At 40.7% G+C, this 21,570-nt stretch overlaps 4 protein-coding genes across 4 annotated transcripts; 2 read left to right on the forward strand and 2 right to left on the reverse strand.

Annotated features, from left to right (window-relative positions):
* Window positions 1-10,704: 10,704 nt before the first annotated feature.
* On the forward strand, window positions 10,705-12,968 carry LOC141707088 (pentatricopeptide repeat-containing protein At2g33680-like). Its single transcript, XM_074510073.1, has one exon. It carries the CDS (start codon window positions 10,842-10,844, stop codon window positions 12,966-12,968), a length of 2,127 nt encoding a protein of 708 aa, XP_074366174.1. The 5' UTR covers window positions 10,705-10,841.
* Window positions 12,969-16,293: 3,325 nt separating this feature from the next.
* LOC141707089 (uncharacterized) lies at window positions 16,294-18,229 on the forward strand. The gene is made up of 3 exons (XM_074510074.1): window positions 16,294-16,815; window positions 16,906-17,399; window positions 17,477-18,229. Exons 1-3 carry the CDS (start codon window positions 16,299-16,301, stop codon window positions 17,918-17,920), a joined length of 1,455 nt encoding a protein of 484 aa, XP_074366175.1. The 5' UTR covers window positions 16,294-16,298; the 3' UTR covers window positions 17,921-18,229.
* A 978-nt stretch (window positions 18,230-19,207) lies between these two features.
* LOC141686327 (uncharacterized) lies at window positions 19,208-19,867 on the reverse strand. The gene has a single exon (XM_074491370.1). It carries the CDS (start codon window positions 19,865-19,867, stop codon window positions 19,208-19,210), a length of 660 nt encoding a protein of 219 aa, XP_074347471.1.
* Window positions 19,868-19,878: 11 nt separating this feature from the next.
* On the reverse strand, window positions 19,879-20,328 carry LOC141686335 (uncharacterized). The gene has a single exon (XM_074491379.1). The coding sequence runs from the start codon at window positions 20,326-20,328 to the stop codon at window positions 19,879-19,881; it is 450 nt and encodes a 149-aa protein (XP_074347480.1).
* Window positions 20,329-21,570: the final 1,242 nt, after the last annotated feature.

Genomic DNA, 21,570 nt, shown 5'->3' on the forward strand with positions numbered 1-21,570 from the left:
ATACCCATCTTGTCTTTATGACGATCAAAGTGACTTTGAGAAAGTGGCTTTGTTAAAGGGTCTGCTATATTGTTATGTGTGTCAACTCTCTTGACATCTCCTCTTTCAACAATCTCCCTAATCAGATGAAAGCGCCGCATGACATGCTTGGAATTCTTATGAGATCTTGGTTCCTTAGCTTGTGCTATTGCTGCGTTGTTATCACAATACAACACAATAGGCTCGTCAATGCTAGGAACAACTCCCAACTCAGAAACAAATTTCCTCATCCAAACGGCTTCATTTGCAGCCTCACTTGTATCTATATATTCAGCTTCCGCTGTGAAGTCAGCCGTTGTAGACTGTTTGGAACTCTTCCAACTAATTACACCACTATTCAGAGTAAACACGTACCCTGACATGGATTTGCTATCATCACTTTCTGATTGAAAACTAGAGTTAGTATAACCCTCTATTTTCAACTCAGATTCACCACCAAACACATGAAAAATATCCTTAGTCCTTCGCAAGTACTTAAGGATGTTCTTCACTGCTTTCCAGTGGTCTTCACCTGGATCAGACTGATATCTGCTCGTCACACTAATTGAATAAGCAACATCAGGCCTAGTACATAATATCGCGTACATGATAGATCCTATTGCTGAAGCATAAGAAATCTTACTCATACGCTCTCTTTTCTCAAGTGTCTTAGGAGACATCTTTTCGGAAAGGGACACTCCATGGCTCATCGGTATGAGACCTCTTTTGGAGTTTTCCATGCTAAACCTTTTAAGCACTTTCTGGATGTATGTACTCTGGGTAAGACCTATCATTCTTCTAGATCTATCTCTATAGATCTTCATACCGAGAATATAGGATGCTTCTCCCAAGTCCTTCATAGTGAAGTTCTTCGATAGCCACACTTTGACTGATTGCAGCATCGGTATATCATTTCCTATAAGAAGTATGTCATCCACATACAATACAAGAAATGTTACCGCGCTCCCACTAACCTTCTTGTAGACACATGGTTCATCTATGTTTTTGATAAAACCAAACTCTTTGATTGTCTCATCAAAATGGATGTTCCATCTACGAGAAGCTTGTTTTAAACCATATATGGTTCACAGCAGCTTACACACTAGGTGTTCATTTCCCTTGAAAAGAAAACCCTCTCACTGTGTCATATACACTTCCTCTTCAAGTTTCCCATCGAGGAAGGTCGTTTTCACGTCCATCTGCCAGATCTCATAGTCGTAGTAAGCAACAATCGCAAGAAAAATCCGAATTGATTTTTACAGGGCTACAGGTGAAAAAGTTTCATCAAAGTCAATCCCTTGCCTTTATCTGAATCCTTTTGCCACGAGCCTGGCCTTATAGGTCTCCACCTGGCCATCTGCTCCAATCTTTCTTTTGTATACCCATTTGCACTCAATAGGCTTCACACCCTCAGGTGCTTTAACTAAAGTCCATACTTGGTTGGTATACATAGATTCCATTTCGGATTTCATGGTACTATGCCATTTCTCTGAGTCAACACTACTCATAGCCTCATTATAGGTCATAGGGTCGTCATCATCAATGATTGACAACTCATTGTCATTCTCAATGACAAGGACATAATACCTCTCAGGTTGGCGAGACACTCTCCCTGACCTACGAATGGGCTGTTCCACAGAAGGTTGTTCAGTCTGAATAGGTGTTTCCACTTGAACCGTAGTAGTTTGTGCTTCTTGAATTTCATCAAGTTCAATTTTTCTCCCACTGTTTCCTTCAAGGATAAACTGCTTTTCCAAGAAGGTAGCATGTCTGGAGACAAACACCCTATGATCGGTGTAAAAGTAATACCCTAAAGTCTCTTTAGGATATCCCACAAAATTACATTTTACGGATCGAGATTCCAGCTTATCTGGGTCAACTTTCTTGACATAAGCTGGACATCCCCAAATCTTAACGTGTTTAAGACTCGGTTTCCTTTCTTTCCATATCTCATATGGAGTTTGAGGAACAGATTTGGAAGGCACCTTATTCAGTAAATATGCTGAGGTTTCCAATGCATAACCCCAAAGGAATACTGGAAGATTCGCATAGCTCATCATGGACCGAACCATGTCTAACAAAGTTTGATTTCTCCTTTCAGATACCCCATTCAACTGTGGAGTATATGGAGGAGTCCACTGGGAGACTATACCATTTTCTTTGAGATAATCTAGAAACTCTCTATTCAAGTATTCACCACCTCGATCTGATCGAAGAGTTATAATACTATGTTTGGTTTGTTTCTCCACTTCATGCTTATATTCTTTGAACTTTTCAAAGGCTTCAGACTTGTGTTTCATCAAATACACATATCCAAATCTAGATCGATCATCTATGAAAGTAATGAAGTATGAAAATCCACCCATGGCTTGCGTAGACATTGGTCCACATACATCTGTGTGTACCAATCCTAGCAAATCTGCAGCCCTCTCTCCATGTCCACTAAATGAAGATTTGGTCATTTTACCCAATAGACAAGACTCGCATGTAGGATATGATTCAAAATCAAAGGGGTCAAGTAACCCTTCCTTATGCAATGTCCGCAGTCTATTTTCACTAATATGACCAAGTCTGCAGTGCCACAAAAAGTGAGATTTTCATCATCCCTTTTTCTTTTATTAGTATGTTCAATTTGTAGTAAATTATGCTCTACGTCACATACATACAGACCATTATTTAAAATACCACTTCCATAAAGAACGTTATCTCTAAGAATTGAACATTTATTATTCAGAATAACAAACGAAAATCCAGCCAAGTCTAAAATGGGAATAGAAATAATATTCCTCACAATCGAGGGAACAAAATAACAATTATTTAAAACAATAGCCTTGCCCGTAGGCATATGTAAATGAAATGATCCTACAGCTTCAGCAACAACTCTTGCTCCATTTCCCATCCGCAGAATCACCTCCTCTTCCTCAAGAGTCCTACTTCTCCTTAGTCCATGCAACGAATTGCAAATATGAGAACCACAGGCGGTATCTAATACCCAAGTAGAAATTTGATTTAATGACATATTCAATTCAATCATGAACATACCTGAAACAGAAGCGGTAGTCTCACTACCCTTCTTCTTCTTCAATTCTGCAAGGTAAACCTTGCAGTTCCTGTTCCAGTGCCCCACCTTGTTATAGTGAAAGCAAACAGCTTTGCTCTTGGGGTCTTCAGCTTTTGGTGGAACCGGCTTTTTCTCACCTACTTTCTTCTTATTGGAAGGGTTCTTCTTCCTTTTTTTAGGATTGGAACCTTCACCAATTAGAAGAACATAACTCTTCTTAGGGTGAAAATTCGATTCCGCAGTCTTCAACATGTTGTGGAGTTCAGGCAGACTGACATCCAGCTTATTCATGTGAAAGTTCACAACAAACTGCGAGAACGAACCCGGAAGTGATTGCAAGACCAAGTCTTGGCTTAGCTCCCCATCCATGGCAAAACCAAGTTGTCCAAGACGTTCAATCAAATTGATCATCTTAAGTACATGGTCATTCACAGATGATCCCTCAGATATTCTACAACCGAACAGCTCCTTCGATATCTCATATCGAGATGTCCTCCCTGCCACATCATACAACTCTTGTAGATGCATAAGGATAGTGTGAGCATCTATATGCTTATGCTGCTTCTGTAGCTTAATGTTCATGGAAGCTAGCATGATGCATTGAGCAACATTTGCATCATCTATCCACTTACGATACACAACATGTTCATCATTATATGCATCGTTAGCTAGTTCAGTAGGCTTAGGTGAGTCAAGCACATATTCCAACTTCTCAACCCTGAGAACAATTCTCAAGTTTCGAAGCCAACCAGCAAAATTAGTGTTGGATTTTTAAACGCAGCGGGGCGTGGAAAAACACTTTTACACATACAAAATCCAAATAAAAGCATATAAATCGTGAATAAAATTTCGAGGGATCGAATCTAACCTTTAAAAACAATTCGGAGACAACGATCAGAGATCCTTAGCAGTTGCTCCTCAAGTGTGAAGCACTCCACCGGTATCCACCAAGAAAACGACTTTTAGGAGGAGGAGGAGGTGGAGAGAATTTGGTTTTCTAAAACTTTTGGGTTTCGGGGGTTAGAATAAAATAGGGTCTATAATAGTGTATTTATAGGCAAAATTTTTAGCTGAAATTTTCCCATAAATATTATTATTATTATCCCATTTATTATTCTCATTAATAATTAAAACACCTTTTAATTATTAATCCTTTTTCTAAACACTTTAGAAATAATTCTCTCTCTTGATTTAATTTCCAAAAAATTAAATCCTTAATTAATAATATTAAGAACTTTTCTTAATTAATTTATAATCAATTAAATCTCATTTAATCAATTATTAAATTTGCCAATTAATTATTTATTTCACAAATAAATAATTATTAGCCATTATTAATTAATTCCTCCACCATAAAATCATTCTCTTTTTATGGTGTGACCCTGTAGGTTCAATATTAAGCCGGTAGTAGAAATAAATAATAATAAAACTATTTTATCATTATTTATATAAATTCTTTAATTTATAAAATATGATTAATTAATTAATCACATTTATTCTACATCGTGAGTGATGCTTCTCAACATATCGCGACTATCCGGATAATATGAATTCACTGCTTAGAATACCAAGAACCTGTCAGTGAATAGTTACCGTACAATAAACTCCTTCTACCCTACAATGTCCCGATTAAATACAAGGCATGGATCTCGTGTCAAGCCTATCTAATTCAATCACTTGCTTACCATTTACTATGCGTAGTTCTATGCAAATTAGAAACTCCTTTCTAATTTCATTCACTCTGGCCAGAGATTCCTGAACTAGCATAAGTGGATCAGCCTTGAACATTCGCTTCCTTCACTGGAAGGGGTAGATCCTTTATTGATCATACACTATCTTCGTGTACAAATTCCTATACCCAGAAGAGCCCTAATAATTGTCCCTGGAGACTAAGAACTAAACCAAAGCATAGTTCAGTGTACACAAGATGACTATGATGACCTCAAGTCTAAGGATACTTGTACAACTATCACTAAGCGAACAACTGCTGACACGTGAGTGAACTCCATCAGTTGTTCAGCTGGGCGAGTCATGTTCAGTGAACTTATTCTATAATAAGCACCTACATACTATCTATAGTGTCACCACACAAATGTCTATGAGAACAAACATCCTTCATAATGAAGCAAGCATAGTATGTAACGATCTTTGCGGATTATTAATTACCAGTTAGTAATCCTATGACCAGGAACTATTTAAGTTTAGAGTTATCATCTTTTTAGGTCTCACTATTATGATCTCATCATAATCCATAAAAAGCTTTACTCTAAACTATGGTATATCTTATTTAAACACTTAAATAGATAAAGCCCGTAATAAAAACAAAACAAGTCTTTATTAATATCAATGAAATCAAAACAGATTATATAAAAGTTATTCCTAAATCCTAATACATGATTGGACTTAGGACATATTCCTTTCAATCTCCCACTTGTACTAAAGCCAATCACTCTGGTATCTAATACCCATCTAGTCTTAATGACGATCAAAGTGACTTTCATAAAGTAGCTTTGTGAGTGGGTCTGCTATGTTGTTATGTGTGTCAACTCTAATTCAATACAATATAAGAAATGTTATCGCGCTCCCACTAACCCTTTTGTAGACGCATGGTTCATCTACGTTTTTGATAAAATCAAACTCTTTGATTGTCTCATCAAAACGAATGTTCTATCTTTCGAGAAGCTTGCTTTAAACTACATATGGTTCGCAGCAGCTTACACACTAGGTTTTCATTTCCCTTGGAAAGAAAACCATCTGGCTATATGCCAGATTACATAGTCGTAGTAAGCAGCAATCGCAAGCAAAATCCGAACTGATTTTAACAGGGCTACAGGTAAAAGGCTTCATCAAAGTCAATCCATTGCCTTTGTTTGAATTCTTTTGCCACAAGCCTGGCCTTATAGGTCTCCACCTGGCCATATGCTATAATCTATCTTTTGTATACCGTATACATAGATTCCATTCTGGATTTCATGGCACTATGCCATTTCTCTGAGTCAACACTACTCATAGCCTCATTATAGGTCATAGGGTCGTCATCATCAATGATCGACAACTCATTGTCATTCTTAATGACAAGGCCATAATACCTCTCAGGTTGGCGAGACACTCTCCCTGATCTATGAATGGGCTGTTCTACAAAAGGTTGTTCAGTCAGAACAGGTGTTTCCACTTGATCCGTAGTAGTTTGTGCTTCTTGAACTTCATCAAGTTCAATTTTGCTCCCACTGTTTCCTTCAAGGATAAACTCCTTTTCCAAGAAGGTAGCATGTCTGGAGACAAACACCCGATGATCGGTGTAAAAGTAATACCCTAAAATCTCTTTAGGATATCCCTCAAAACTACATTTTACGGATCGATATTCTAGCTTATCTGGGTCAACTTACTTGACATAAGCTGGACATCCCCAAATCTTAACGTGTTTAAGACTCGGTTTCCTTTCTTTCCATATCTCATACGGAGTTTGAGGAACAGATTTGGAAGGCACCTTATTCAGTAAATATGCTGAGGTTTCCAATGCATAACCCCATAGGAATACTGGAAGATTTATATAGCTCATCATAGACCGAACTATGTCTAACAAAGTTCGATATCTCCTTTCAGATACCAATCTGGAGGAGTCCACTGGGAGACTATACCATTTTCTTTGAGATAATCCAGAAACTCTCCATTAAAGTATTCACCACCTCGATCTGATCGAAGAGTTATAATACTATGTTTGGTTGTTTCTCCACTTCATACTTATATTCTTTGAACTTTTCAAAGGCCTCAGACTTGTGTTTCATCAAACACATATCCGAACTTTTAAAAATTTATAATAATTAATCCACACATCAGAAAATTATAAAAAAATACCCAGATGATCTACAACACTTGTAGAACCCAAATCTACAGTCAAAACAATTCTGAGAAACAATTTCTAATCAATCATAATTAATCCATGATATAACTTGCAAAAATCATAATAAATTCATACAAGATCAGAAAATTCTGAAAATTTTATCACAGATCTATATGCATAAAACCTAAGCTCTGATACCATTGTAGGATTTTATACATCACAGAAGCATGGTGAAATATTTTTCTTGATATAAAATCCATATAATCGCATATAAATCGTGAATAAATCGAGGGATCGATTACTAACCTTTAAAAGTGATCCAATAATGATGAACGGAGATCCCTAACAGCTGCTCAAGTGTGAAGCACTCCACCGGTATCCACCAAGAGATCAAAGTAATGAAGGAGGAAGGGGTTGAGAGAATTGCCTCCTTTTCTTTTCTTCTTTAAATTAGGGTTTGTTTTTTTGGGTTAAGGCAAATAGGGTTTATAATAATATATTTATAGGCAAAAATTTCAGCTGAAAAATTTCCCATAAAATATTATTATTATTAACCCTTTAATTGATTATTCTCATTAACCAATTAACTAATAATTAAAATACCTTTTAATCATTAACCCTTTTTCTAAACACTTTAGAAAATAATTCTCTCACTTGATTTAATTTCCAAAAGTTAAATTCTTAATTAATAATATTAAGAACTTTTTCTTAATTAATTTATAATTAATTAAATCTCAATTAATCAATTATTAAATTTGCTAATTAATTATTTAATTCACAAATAAATAATTACTAGCCATTATTAATTAATTTCTCCACCATTAAATCATTCTCTTTTATGGTGTGACCCTGTAGGTTCAATATTAAGCCGGTAGTAGAAATAAATAATAATAAAACTATTTTATCATTATTTATATAAATTCCGTAATTCATTAAATATGATTAATTAATAAATTAATCATATTTATTCTACATCGTGAGTGATACTTCTCAGCATATCACGACTATCCGGATAATACGAATTCACTGCTTAGAATACCAAGAACCCATTCAGTGAATAGTTACCGTACAATCAATTCCTTCTACCCTGCAATGTCATGATTAAATACAAGGCATGGAACTCGTGTCAAGCCTATCTTATTTAATCATATGCTTTACCATTCACTATGCTTAATTCTAATTAATGTGAATTAGAAACTCCCTTCTAATTTCATTCACTCTGGCCAGAGATTCCTGAACTAGCATAAGTGGATCAGCATTGAACATTCTTTTCCTTCACTGGAAGGGGTAGATCCTTTATTGATCATACACTATCTTCGTGTACAAATTCCTACACCCAGTAGAGCCCTTATTATTGTCCCTAGAGACTAAGAACTAAACCAAAGTATAGTTCAGTGTACACAAGATGAGTATAATGACCTCAAGTCTAAGGATACTTGTACAACTATCACTATGTGAACATCTGCTGACACGTGAGTGAACTCCATCAGTTGTTCAGCTGTGTGAGTCATGTTCAGTGAACTTATTATATAATAAGCACCTACATACTAGCTATAGTGTCACCACACAAATGTCTATGAGAACAGACATCCTTCATAATGAAGCAAGCATAGTATGTACCGATCTTTGCGGATTACTAATTACCAGTTAGTAATCCTACGACCAGGAACTATTTAGGTTCAGAGTTATTATCTTTTAGGTCTCATTATTATGATCTCATCATAATCCATTAAAAGCTTTACTCTAAATTATGGTATATCTTATTTAAACACTTAAATAGATAAAGCCCGCAATAAAACCAAAACAAGTCTTTTATTAATATCAATGAAATCAAAACAGATTACATAAAAGTTATTCTTAAATCATCATATATGATTGGACTTAGGACACATCTCTTTCATTATGGGAGTCCGCCAGGGTCTTGATATCATCCTGTTGGCTTGCTACCATAGCTGAAGGTTCAAATCTAGCCTGATGGAGTTGATCCAGTTTGACCCTGATATCATTATTACTTGTGATTTGCTTTTGGACAACTTCCTGCAGAGATATAAATGATTCCCTTAGATTCTTGATACTCTTGTCTATAGATGATAAATCAAACTTGGCCATTTGATATGTAAATTTAGAAATTTTTTGCTTGATGTCCCATTGAGAAGGAATTATTTCATCCGACTTGTCCTTAACCAATTTCCTTGTTTTATCTTGATGATCAGTCAATTACAGTTTTAAAACTTTACCAAAGAGATGAAAAGCTTTAGGTTGAGATTTGTAGACCTCAGTGACTGCATCATAGACTTTTTGTGGAGTTAGAGATTTGGCATTACTCCCAAGAATGGTCAAGTACTCCTCCCTGAACCTTGCTAAACACTGCATCCATATCTAAACTCAAGTCTTTGTCCAGCCAGACATCACAATTGCCACCTTGTTCAGCTTCATTTACAATTTTGATCTGATGTTCTTGAATCTTTGTCTGATAGGAAAACATGATAGCTTGGTAATCTTGGTTAGACATGTCAAAGGTGAGAAGCTGTTATGAAATTTGAGCAAGCTCATACAACTGATCAGCTAAAAGATCATTGATAGTTGTTGGTTGAGCTTCTGCCTCCTGAAGCCATTGTGAGATCAAATGAGGTTATGGTTGAGAAGGGTTAAAGGTGGATGGTTTGTCTGTTGGGTTTGAGGTGGATGGTAGAGAATCAATAGAACCACCTGTGACAGATGCCACAGTTTGACTCACAGGTTGAACTGTGGTTTTGACAGAGTGTTGTTCTTCACTTGTAGTGGGAACCTCCATTGGAATTGGAGGGGATTTGACCAGGTTACTGTCATGTACCATGGCCTCAAACCCTTGTACTTCTTTCAAAGCATTGTCACTTGAATGTGATGTACTTGCCTCCCCCAAAATAGGATAATTGGCAATTGGAATCCTAGCTTCCATTATGAGTGCAATTTCAGTTAGGGTTTTGAGGGTAGTTGTTCCTGCAACAGGAACCTCCAATTGAATTGAAGAGAATTTAGATAGCTCCCCCACATGACTACTACCCTCAAATCTTACAACCTGTGAAGGTTGATTTGCACATAAAGGTGCATTTGAAACCACCACATGGTCTTCAGTAAAAACTGATGAAACCCCTGTGGTTGTGTTGGTGCCATCAAGGTATACCCTAGAGGGTAGCCTCTCACCAACTAAATTTGGGTCCTGGGTGGTTAGCATAGTCTCATGAACTATGTCACTTGAAATTGGAAACACTTGAGATGTAGATTCAAGTGTTTAATTAAAAGAAGAAGAAATTTTAGAAATGAGATTTGTGATTTCAGAATTGAGTTTTGGCAACTCCTCCTGAATAGATGAGGGAACTTGAAATGATGTGCTCTTAATGTGTGTGCCATCCTCATTTCTTCTTTCATACACTTGAATTTGCTCAATTGTTGGTACAGACTCTTTACAAAGTGTATTAGGGTGGATGCTTTGTTCAATAGACACACCCTGTTAAGAGGATACCTCTAGAGTGTTTAATTCCTTGTTTTACAACTACATCCTTTTGAGAGGATGCAGAGGTAGCTTGAGTGGTCAACTTAGTTTGCTTAGTCTTCTTTGATTTTTTGACCAAGGTTGGAATTAGTAGTACAAACTACTAATTTTTTTTTCCGGAAAAAGATTAATTTAATAATAGAAAATCATGTACCATCTAACAAAATAATCGATTCAAATAAAAAGATTATATCATTGATTAATCCAGTGTTTTCGGAGATGCAATGCTAACTTAAAATATTAATTCTCCAACATGAAAAGAGATGATTCAACGACAATTTTACAACAGAGTTTTGCTACCACTATATGATTACATTTATAGATAGATAGATACAGTTTGTTTTCAGACATGAAATCAACATCTCCAAGAACCCCACGACCAAAACTTGATGAAACTCCCCACTCAAACATTGTTGTCTCAAATTCTCCACTTAACTCAACACAAAAACCTCAAAAAAGGCCAAACACTTCATGCCCACATAATCAAAACTGGCCAATCTTCATCAACTTACATTGCCAACACTCTCATCAACTTTTATGCTAAGTGCCAACACTTGCCTCAATCCAATCTTATTTTTCAAGAAATTCAAGAAAAAGACATCGTCTCATACAACACTTTAATCAATGCTCATTCTCAACTGGGTTGTGCTCAAAATTCAATCTTTGTGATTAATTTGTTCAAACTTTTGCAAACACAATGTGGGTTAGTCCCAGATGATCATACTTTTCCTGGTGTGTGTAATGCTGCTGTGAATTTGTTGAATGTGTTTGTTGGGCAGCAAGTTCATTCGATTGCAGTGAAATTTGGGTATGGTTATGATGTTTTTGTTGGGAGTTCTTTGGTTAATATGTATTGTAAGTTGGGGTTTGTTTGTAATGCTCGTATGGTTTTCGATAGAATGATTGAGAGGAATTCGGTTACTTGGGCTACGATGATTTCGGGGTATGCTATGGAGAGGCTTGTGTGTGATGCTTTAGGGGTTTTTAGGATGTTAATGTGGGAAAATGTGGAAGGTGTTAATGAGTTTGTTTTTACTAGTGTGCTTAGTGCTTTGACGTCGAGTGATGATATTTGTGTTGGTAAACAACTACATTGTCTTGTTATTAAGCTTGGGTATTCGTTTGTTTCGTCTGTTGGGAATGCTGTTGTTACAATGTATGTTAAATGTGGTAACTTGAAAGATGCGTTTATGGCGTTTGAGTTGGTGAGTGACAAGAATTCTATTACATGGAGTGCAATGATCACTGGGTTTGCGCAATCAGGGGATTGTGAAGATGCTTTGAGTTTGTTCTCCGAGATGCAATTTTTTGGGGTGAAGTTTAATGAATCGACCCTTGTTGCAGTCCTGCATGTTTGTAGTGAAAATTGTGGATTAAAGTTAGGAAAGCAAATTCATGGTTATGTTGTGAAGTCGGGGTTTGAGTCAAGAATCCATGTAATGACGACTTTGGTTGGCATGTATGCTAATTGTTGCTGTATAGTTGATGCTAGAAAGGTGTTTGATTGTCTATACGAACCTGATATCGTCTCATGGACCTCCATGATTGGAGGGTATATTCGAGCTGAGGAGAATGAATGTGCTATTGACCTGTACTGTAAAATGCAAATAGAAGGCGTTACGCCAAATGAGTTAACTATGGCCCGTGTTCTAAAAGCTAGTTCTAATCTTGTCGGTTTGGAGCAGGGAAAGCAACTGCATGCCCATACCATTAAATTTGGATTTGGTCTGGAAGCTCCAATTGGAAATGCCCTGTTGATGATGTATGCAAAGTGTGGAAATCTGAAAGATGGTAACCTTGTCTTCAGAAGGTTGATTAATAAGGATGTGGTGTCATGGAATTCAATGATTTCAGGTTTTTCTCAAAATGGACGTGGTCATGAAGCACTCGACCTTTTCCAAGAGATGCAACAAGAGAACACAAACCCCGACAATATCACTTTTGTTCACATTCTCAATGCTTGTAGTCACCAGGGCTTGGTAGAAAGAGGTTGGTTATATTTCAAAATGATGTCTGATGAATATGATATTGCCCCGAGAGTGGAGCATTTTGCATGCATGGTTGATATATTGACCCGTGCAGGAAAGCTCTATGAAGCAAAAGAGTTAATCGAGACAACAACCTTTGATCACGGTCTACATTTGTGGCGGATTTTGTTAAGTGCTTGCCGGAACTACCGTGACTATGAACTGGGGGCTTATGCAGGAGAGAAACTGATAGAATTGGGTTCAGGAGAATCATCTACATATGTGTTATTGTCGGGTATTTATGAAGTTCTGGAAAGGCGAGAAGATGTGGAGCGTGTAAGAAAGATAATGAAACTTCGAGGAGTGACCAAGGTGCATGGGTGTAGCTGGATTGAGCTGAAAAATTATACACATGTCTTTCTGGTTGGAGATCAATTGCACCCAAAAATTGAACAAATACGGGTTAATTTACAAGCATTAAGTGAGCAAATGAAGGATGAAGGTTACAGGCCACATTTTGATTTAGTTGAGGGCTTAGAATTGAGATGAAGGTAATATAATAGCCATAGCCCACGGGTCTATTACCTTCACCTTTTCCGTAGCCAATATCTGGACATTATATGTATGCTATACCCTATACTCTGCTACAAGAAAAGATTTTTTTTTTCTGTCTATGAGTCCATACCAGCATGCTCACCATAGTTCCGAATCAAATGCATTATTCGTTTGGAAATCATTGATAATACCAAGGAAGAGAAGTATTGACGATTTTAGCTGCATCCTTTTCTCTGTACTCAAAGAGATAGTTCCAGTTACTTCTTTGCTTTCTCCGCTGGTTAGATTTTGGGACTTGCATGATTGCGTGGTAGTTTTTTGGCACAGTGCTAGCTCGCAACTACTTGAATATTGTGAAACTCAAAATTTATGAGTTGCTTACGTGAAGTCATACTTGATGGTCATGGCAAATATAAAGGCCATGAGGAACAACTTGCATCTATTGAGTCATACCCAGGTCTGAACTCCGCGTACAGCATATGCTATTGGATTACAAAAGTCAGGACTATGTTGGTTGTTTCCCTGTTGTGCGCAGTGTCCTGTATTTTGAACCTATATAGTTCGAAGTGTAGCCTTAACTTTGGAACAAACATACAAGAATAAGGAATCCTTCTTGTATAGTGCCATTGTCAGGAAATCCGCACAATAAAAAGCCAAGAAGGGTAACTTTTTGACACAAGAATTTGGTAACATGATTTCTGAAGCCTTGATGCTAGCTTTTGAATTTAGAACAGAAGACAAGAAGGGGATGCCATCACCTATTCTGTGAAGTAGATTTCAGAGTAATTAAGAGCAATTTCTGAGCATGCGATGATAATCCCCGATCACCCCGGGGCCTTCTCCTTGCTGGGCCCTGACTCAAACTCCTTTTGGACTGCGACGGCAACGGTGTGCGGTGTAGCTGCAGGGTGGGAACCTACAAAACAGAACCGGAGGGGGGTGGCGTCCCCGCGGCGCCTCCGGCGTGAGAATGAGAAAGGGTTTTTAAGGAGAAGAAGGGCAAAGTTGGGATTATGCGAATATGTTTGTGAGGAGTACGTGTGTGCATGTAAGTATAGGTGAGGGAGAGAGTATGTAAGATTGTAACCTGTAACCTTCCTTCTGTTCTACCTTTTATAGGCCTCCTACTAGAGTTTAGGGGTTTGTCCCTTTTTATCTGGACCGTAGGTTGGCCTTTTGGACTGTAGGGCATCTGGACGCCTGGGATGCGTCAGAGTACTACCACATCCGGACCGTAGGAACGTCTTGGATCCCGGATACCTGGACGGTGGCGATGCTGCCACGTGTCCTGGGCTCCTCAAGGTCAACGCTGAATCCGTCAGAGTACTGCCAGATCCGGACCGTAGGATTGTTCTGGATCTCTGGGACCTGGACGGTGGTGATGTCGCCACGTGTCCTGGGGTCTTGTATTTGGGCCCTGGGCCTCTTCACTTGGGCCTGAATTGTTATGGGCTATCATTTGCCCCCCACTCCCTTATGCGGGTTTACCCGGATGGGGGAGTAGAGTAATTGCCTTTGTGCTGTGGCGCCTTTGTAAAATTTTGGGGGTTGTTTGATTTGCTGCCCCCTAACCCCGGGGTCACATGGGGATGAGACTCCGGGGTTGATTTGGTTAGTCATTTGACTTGAGTTCAAGGTGAGATTCCTTGAAATACTTTGGAAAATTTTGGGGGTTGTTTGATTCATTGCCCCCTAAGCCCGGGGTCACATGGGGATGAGACTCCGGGGTTGACTTGGTTAGTCATTTGACTTGAGTTCAAGGTGAGAGTCCTTGAAATACTTTGGAAAATTTTGGGGGTTGTTTGATTTATTGCCCCTAGCCCCGGGGTCAAATGGGGATGAGACTCCAGGGTTGACTTGGTTAGTCATTTGATTTTGAGTTCGAATTTTGGGCACGGTTTGGTGGGCAAGTACACTCCTGACATTTGATTTAACTGGACTCTGAAAAGCTGTCGCTGCAAATCCGGGATGCCAGGCGGCTGTTGGGATTCCAGCCGGGGTCAGAGATATACACTTTTTATGCGTATCTTTTGAATGTACAGTTTTTTATTTCCCCCCTTATTTGCCTAAAAAGACGCACCGTGACATGATTGCAGTAGTGGTAATAACTGCTGCGGTTATTAAATTGACGCCAATCAGGGGGTGCCACGTGGCCCCGACGGTTCCCTTAATCACAAAACCGTTCATCTCTTCTCTCTACCCTCTATAAATACTTGCCTTTTCTCTCCATTTTTATTTTACGCAAACCCTTGCACAGAGAGAGCCAAGAGAGATTTTTCAGAGATTTTTCGGAGCATTTCTTGTTGAAGCCACATTTCTTTCTCCTGCCCATTTGTAAGTATCTCGATTCTTTTGCTTCCTTTTTCACTTTTTCCTTATGTTTTTGCGATGAATGTAGTTATTTTGCGAGAGTTTTTGCTTCGCCACTTTGCATTTCTTGCTCGTATTTCATGACCGCCTTGATGCTTTGGCCTTGAATCTTTGTAGTGTAGTTTTTGCGTAGCTTTTCCAATGGCTTTGTGTCTCATTTGTGTAAATAACATGAATTTTGGTAGTTTTTTATGCGAAAAAGTGGGTTTTTAGTAGTGTAAAAAGTTGAAGAGCCCGGAGTGTGTTCTTGATATATGTTTTTTGGTTGTATATGTATGTATATGCTGTAGATCTTGTTTTTGGGGTAAGATATGTACATGATTTGTTTCTAAACTTTTTCTGTTTTTTGTCTTGTTTTGTTGTTGGGTTCGGGTTTGGCATTGACTCCGGGGTGCGTTTATATAGACACGTATAGTATATGCCAGGTAGCCGTTTTAAACGTATTGCTACTCTTAGGAACCGGTATCCCGAGCGTCCTGTCGGGTTAGGTGAACTTAACTCCTTCTACCCCTCTTCCTCTTCTAGCTGTAGTTCAGTAGAGATGCCTCCCCGGGTTGACCAGCCTCAACAAGTTTTAGCTCAGACCCTAGTATTAGGTCCCGGGGGTACCTTATCGAATCTGGATGGGTCATGGGAGGATGTAGATGAATACTTTGTCCAGTGCAGAGTGAACCCCAAGCCCCTGAGCTTTTATTACAGAGATTTATCCGAGGCATATGGGGGCCCAGATGGTTTGGGAGGCCGGGAGCCTTATAATGAGGATGAGATGAATAGGAAGTTCTTCACCGCCCCAGGGACTAGGTATGAGTGTGGGGTAGTTCATAAAGAGGTCCAGGAGAAATACACGGACGCCGAGGTAGATGGCGCCCTTAGACTTGCCTTTAACCTTGATGACACATATCAGTGGAGATGGCCTGAGGAGCATGAAAGGGTATACCACCGACCGGAGAGGGGATGGGTTGGTATTCCATTAGAGCATCTCCGGGGCATGCGCCTTGGATTACATCAGTTCACCAAATCCCTATGCCGGGATGTTTATGGTATCCTTTTACTCAGCTAGCCCCGAATTCGGTGAAATGGATCAGCTGGTTCTTAGCTTGCTGCCATGCCAAAAATTACCTCCCCACCTTCAAACTTTTTCATCATATTTTTAAAATTAAGAGATCCACCGCTCGGCCGATTTACGAGTTCATGTTTAGGATAGAGGATTGTGGGTATCCCTCTGATAAGATGGTTCTCCCGGTTAGTATGTTGACGTCGCTTAAGGGATGGCACCGGGAGTTCATTTTTGTCCGGGGTGGGGATCTGGAGTTCATGCCACTCCATAAACTTGAAATTAAAACAGATAGGTTTCCGGTCCAGCGGCTAGGGCAAGCAGCTCTCGCGATGGTTTATGCCTTCTGTGGGGCACTTGGGACGCAGTGGACCCGGGACTATTTCACTAGCAATGAAAACATGCATGCTGCCGGATGTAAGTCTATTGCCTTAGTTTTATTTTGATACCGTAACTTTTATTGATTGCTTGTATCCGAGACTGATATTTTGTTGTTTTCCTTTTCAGGTATTCCGAAGTTGATTCCTTATCCCCCCAATATGTCTGCCCAACTTAAAGATCTATCGGCCAAGCTGCGAAGGATTGGGGGAATGACGAGCGTGGATGTTGGGAAGAAGAAGGTTGGAGAGGGTGATGATGCGGCCTGGAAGGCGGCGCCGTCTCGCCCGGGGAGGACAACAATCGTGATCAACGAGCCCCGGGCCGAGGACGTGCAGCAGGGGGATGTGATAAGAGTTCCAGCACCTCGAAAGAGGAAGGGCGCCCCCGCGAGTTCCGGGGACAAAGGTGATGATGTGTCTGAGGGCCCGGTTTCAAAGAAGGCTGCTGTTGATCTGGCCCCGGACACTCCGGAAACTTTGAAGGCCCTGCTTGCAAGTTTCACGCCGGAGACTCGCCGGAGGGAGTTGTTTGAGAATTATGCCAGCACGGCGGAGAGGAAGAAATACAGGAAGGAGCCCCTCGACGACTTCATGGTCGGGCTTCAGGAGGATATCACTGCTGTAAGCCTTTTTCTTACTTGCCTTCTTCTTGTGTTCTTGTATTTGTGTTACCTAATCATGACTTATAATGTTTTCAGGCTAACTCCCGGGTTGCTGGACTGGTTTGCATAACCCGAAGCCTTCAGGCGAAGGCTGATGCTGCCGAGGTCTATAAGACTGAATCCGAGCGGCTGTCCCGGGAGATCCAGGAGTTGAAGGAGGCGAGTGCAAGGGAGGCTGCTGCTCATAAGAAGATTTTGGACGAGATCCGGGAGAGGCAGGACCGGGCTGAGGCTTCTGTCCGGGAGATGAGGGCTGAAAATCAGAAGTTGAAGGATGATCTTGCCGCCCGACCCACTCCCGAGGAGGTTCTGGCAGGGTTCCGGGGCACTCCCGCGTACTTCGAAGAGCTGAATGACAAAGCGCTGGAGAAGATCCAGATCTGCTGGAATGTTGCTTCGAAGTATCTCAGCGAAGAGCCTCATGGTACAATAGACGTCTTCTTGGAGAAGTATATAGAAGAGGAGACCCGGCTGGAGTAGGAAAAGGAAGCTGTCCGGGCAATGGAGTCCGGTGTTGGGACGTCCAGCAATGTTCCCTCCTTCTCCGGGTCGCCACTTGCTGAACAGCCTCCCGTACCAGAGGTTAATCCAGAGCAGCCTCCTTCTCCTCCCGCCGACTCTGCCGTTTGAAGCTTGAAGACTCTGCCATGTTTTGGCATGTAATTTCTATTTTCTTGTTTTTAGCCTAAGTCGTTCCGAACTAAGCCTTTTGGCTTTTTAGACTTGATTGTAATTTGAATCTCGATTTGCCCCCCCGGGGTGTGTTTCCCCGGGGTAGTTTAATGTTATTATGCTTCGTTTCCTTCATATTGGTTTGCATGTTTAGAACTTCTGACTTGGACATATGGGCTGTGTTTTAGCGGACACATGGGCTGTGTTTTTAGCGGTCCCCGGGATGGGGTAAAATTTTTTAACTTACCAACATTTTATGAATACTCATGGGCTGAGCTTTTATAGGACCCGGGGTAGGGGTAATTTTCAACTTGATAGAAAAATATTTTATAAATACACATGGGATGTGTTTTGCGGACCCCGGGATGGGGTAATTTTCAATTTGATAGAAGCTTTATTACACATGGGCTGCGTTTTTGCGGACCCCGGGATGGGGTAAAAATTTTTGACTTATCAAGATTTTATGAATACTCATGGGCTGAGCTTTTATAGGACCCCGGGTAGGGGTAATTTTCAACTTGATAGAAAAATATTTTATAAATACACATGGGATGTGTTTTGCGGACCCCGGGATGGGGTAATTTTCAATTTGATAGAAGCTTTATTACACATGGGCTGCGTTTTTGCGGACCCCGGGATGGGGTAAAATTTTTTGACTTATCAAGATTTTATGAATACTCATGGGCTGAGCTTTTATAGGACCCCGGGTAGGGGTAATTTTCAATTTGATAGAATTTTCTCCCTGGGGTGGGGTAAAATTTCTATACCCTTTTTATAAAATCTTTGAGTATACATGGGCTGCATTTGTTTAAATTTGATAGCAAATAAAGGAACAACGTAATGAAATTGGTTCAAGCTATGGAACGCTTAAAGTAGAGTTTTTCATTCATATTGAGAGCAAAAATTACATTCTGGGGTGAATGAGGACAATGCTTACATCAAAATATCATAATATAGATGTAGATGTGTTTCCAGGGTGTGCACCTGTTCCTTATTGGTAGAATTTCCTTAGGCGGGTTCCATGCCAGGTATTGGGGACCTCGGTTCCGCTGAGGTAGCTCAGCTTGTAAGTTCCCGGACGGATCACTTCTTTGACTATATAAGGGCCTTCCCAGTTCGGCTGCAGTTTTCCCTGGTTAGTTGGGTCCGAGGCTTCAGTGTCCCGAGCACTAGATCTCCCGCCACATACTCCCGTATCCTAGCTTTTTTCGCAAAGTAAAGCTTTGTTTTTTCCTTGTAGCTTTCCATTTTTTCTACGGCCCGATCTCTTACTTCGTCTAGGAGTTCGAGGTTGGTTCTGAGGCCTTCTATGTTGGAGACCTCATCAAAGTTGGTCACTCTATGTGACGGGGATCCGGTCACTACCGATAACCGGGCTTCGGTACCGTAGGCAAGCTTGAATGGAGTCTCTCCGGTTCCTGTCCGGGAGGTAGTTCTGTATGACCATAGAACCTTCGGGAGTTCATCCGACCAGCTCTTTTTAGAGTCTTCCAGTCTCTTTTCCAGGCCTCGGAGTATAGTTCTGTTTGTGACTTCAACTTGTCCATTCCCTTGTGGATGGGCAACATATGCTTTTTTGTGTCTAATCCCGAGCTCTTTGAGGTAGGTTTCAAAATCCGACCCCACAAACTGTGGGCCGTTATCCGAGATTAAAACCGTCGGGATCCCAAACCTCATTACAGTCATGTCCACAAACTTGATGCAGTCTTGTTGATTAATGGTTCTCATAGCTTTGGCCTCCGCCCACTTAGTCATATAATCTATTGCTACCAGAACGTAACGGAGATCCCCTTTTGTCGAGGGAAAGGGCCCATGATGTCAATTCCCCAGACAGCGAATGGGATCGGGGAGAGAACGGACCCAGGGAGGCTTGAACCTTGTTTTGGTACGTTGCTGAACTTCTGGCACTTGCTGCATTTCTTGTCATAGGCGACTGAATCAGCATGGATTGTTGGCCAATAATAGCCTTGTCTGATGACCTTGTAGGCTAGAGCTTTAGCGGCTAGATGATCCCCACAGATCCCCTCATGAACCTCCCGGAGACAGTAATCCGCTTCCTCCGGATCAACGCACTTTAGAGTTAGTGCAGAGAAGGTTCTCCGGTATAACTGATTGTCTTCTAAAAAGAAGCGTGCAGCCTTATATTTGAGGTACCGGGTTTTGTTCTGATCTTCCGGAAGGGTACCGTCCTTGAGGTAGGTTATGTAAGGCGTCATCCAGTTCTCCGGGCTACTAACGTATAATACTTCATGTCGATCGGTGCTGGGGGCTCCGAGTTCCTCGAAGTAAACCGAGCTGCTTAAATCCGAGGTATTCTAGACGAGCTTGGACAGTTCGTCTGCTTTCGCATTTTCTTCTCTGTTTATCTGCAAGATGGTTGAGTCCGGGATGGTTTCCAGGATTGCTCTAACCATTTCTTGATATCGGGCCAATTTAGGGTCTTTTGCGATATATTCACCATTGGTTTGTCTTACCACAATCTGAGAATCGCTGTAAATTGTTAAATTCCTTACTCCAAGGGATTTAGCTAACCAGAGTCCGGAGAGTAGGGCTTCATATTCAGCCTGGTTGTTTGTTGCTTTGAAGGCGAAGGTAATAGCCTGCTGGATTGCGAATCCATCCGGGCTGGAGAGGATCAGGCCGGCTCCGGACCTTTCGGCTATAGCCGAGCCATCAACGTGTAATGTCCAAAGATCCCGGTTGTTAGACTCTTTTTCTCCTTTGGATCTGGTTTCAGGCGTCTCAGAGGTTTCTGGAAAAGTGCATTCCATGACAAACTCGGCCAACGCCTGGGCTTTTATGGTTGTCCTCGGGATAAATTTGATATTGAACTGGCTCAACTCGATTGCCCAATTGACTAACCTCTCGGAGGCGTCCGGCTTGTGGATGATTTTACGAAGTGGTTGATTAGTGATTACCCTGATTTCCCGGCCTTGGAAGTATTGTCTTAGCTTTCTGCTCGAGTGCACGAGGGCCAGTGCGAATTTTTCCAAGTTTGGGTACCGGGTTTCAGCATCTTTCAGGACTTGGCTTGCATAGTATACCGGGGTCTGCGTCCCATTTTCCTCCCGGATGAGTGCGGAGGATACCGCTCTTTCCCCGGCTGCGATGTAGAGATAAAGGGGCTCCCCGGGCTTTGCTTTTGATAAAATAGGCGGGTTCATTTGATGCCGCTTTACTTCCTCAAACGTTGTTTGACAGTTCGGGGTCCATTCGATTAGCTTTTTGTTCTGGGCTCCTTTTAACAGCTCGAAGAACGGTAGGCATTTTTCTGCCAGCTTTGGGATAAATCTCCGAAGTGCTGCTAGGCATCCTGAGAGCTTTTGGATGTCTTTTTGAGTTCGGGAAACTGTCATTTCCATTATAGCTTTGATCTTCTCCGGGTTGGCTTCTATTCCTCTTTCACTGACCAGAAAACCCAAAAACTTCCCGGAAGGGACCCCGCGCATTTCTCCGGG

The sequence above is a fragment of the Apium graveolens genome, chromosome 2 (assembly GCF_009905375.1).
Source record: "Apium graveolens cultivar Ventura chromosome 2, ASM990537v1, whole genome shotgun sequence".
Taxonomy (NCBI): domain Eukaryota; kingdom Viridiplantae; phylum Streptophyta; class Magnoliopsida; order Apiales; family Apiaceae; genus Apium; species Apium graveolens.

What these genes read in the sequence shown, in the direction of transcription:
- LOC141707088 (XM_074510073.1), top strand. Translation starts at nt 10,842, where the DNA reads ATGAAACTCCCCACTCAAACATTGTTGTCTCAAATTCTCCACTTAACT.
- LOC141707089 (XM_074510074.1), top strand. Translation starts at nt 16,299, where the DNA reads ATGGGTTGGTATTCCATTAGAGCATCTCCGGGGCATGCGCCTTGGATT. An exon ending in AAACATGCATGCTGCCGGAT is followed by an intron (nt 16,816 to 16,905) that starts GTAAGTCTATTG and finishes TTTCCTTTTCAG; the next exon opens with GTATTCCGAAGTTGATTCCT. An exon ending in TTCAGGAGGATATCACTGCT is followed by an intron (nt 17,400 to 17,476) that starts GTAAGCCTTTTT and finishes TAATGTTTTCAG; the next exon opens with GCTAACTCCCGGGTTGCTGG.
- LOC141686327 (XM_074491370.1), bottom strand. Translation starts at nt 19,867, where the DNA reads ATGACTAAGTGGGCGGAGGCCAAAGCTATGAGAACCATTAATCAACAA.
- LOC141686335 (XM_074491379.1), bottom strand. Translation starts at nt 20,328, where the DNA reads ATGACGCCTTACATAACCTACCTCAAGGACGGTACCCTTCCGGAAGAT.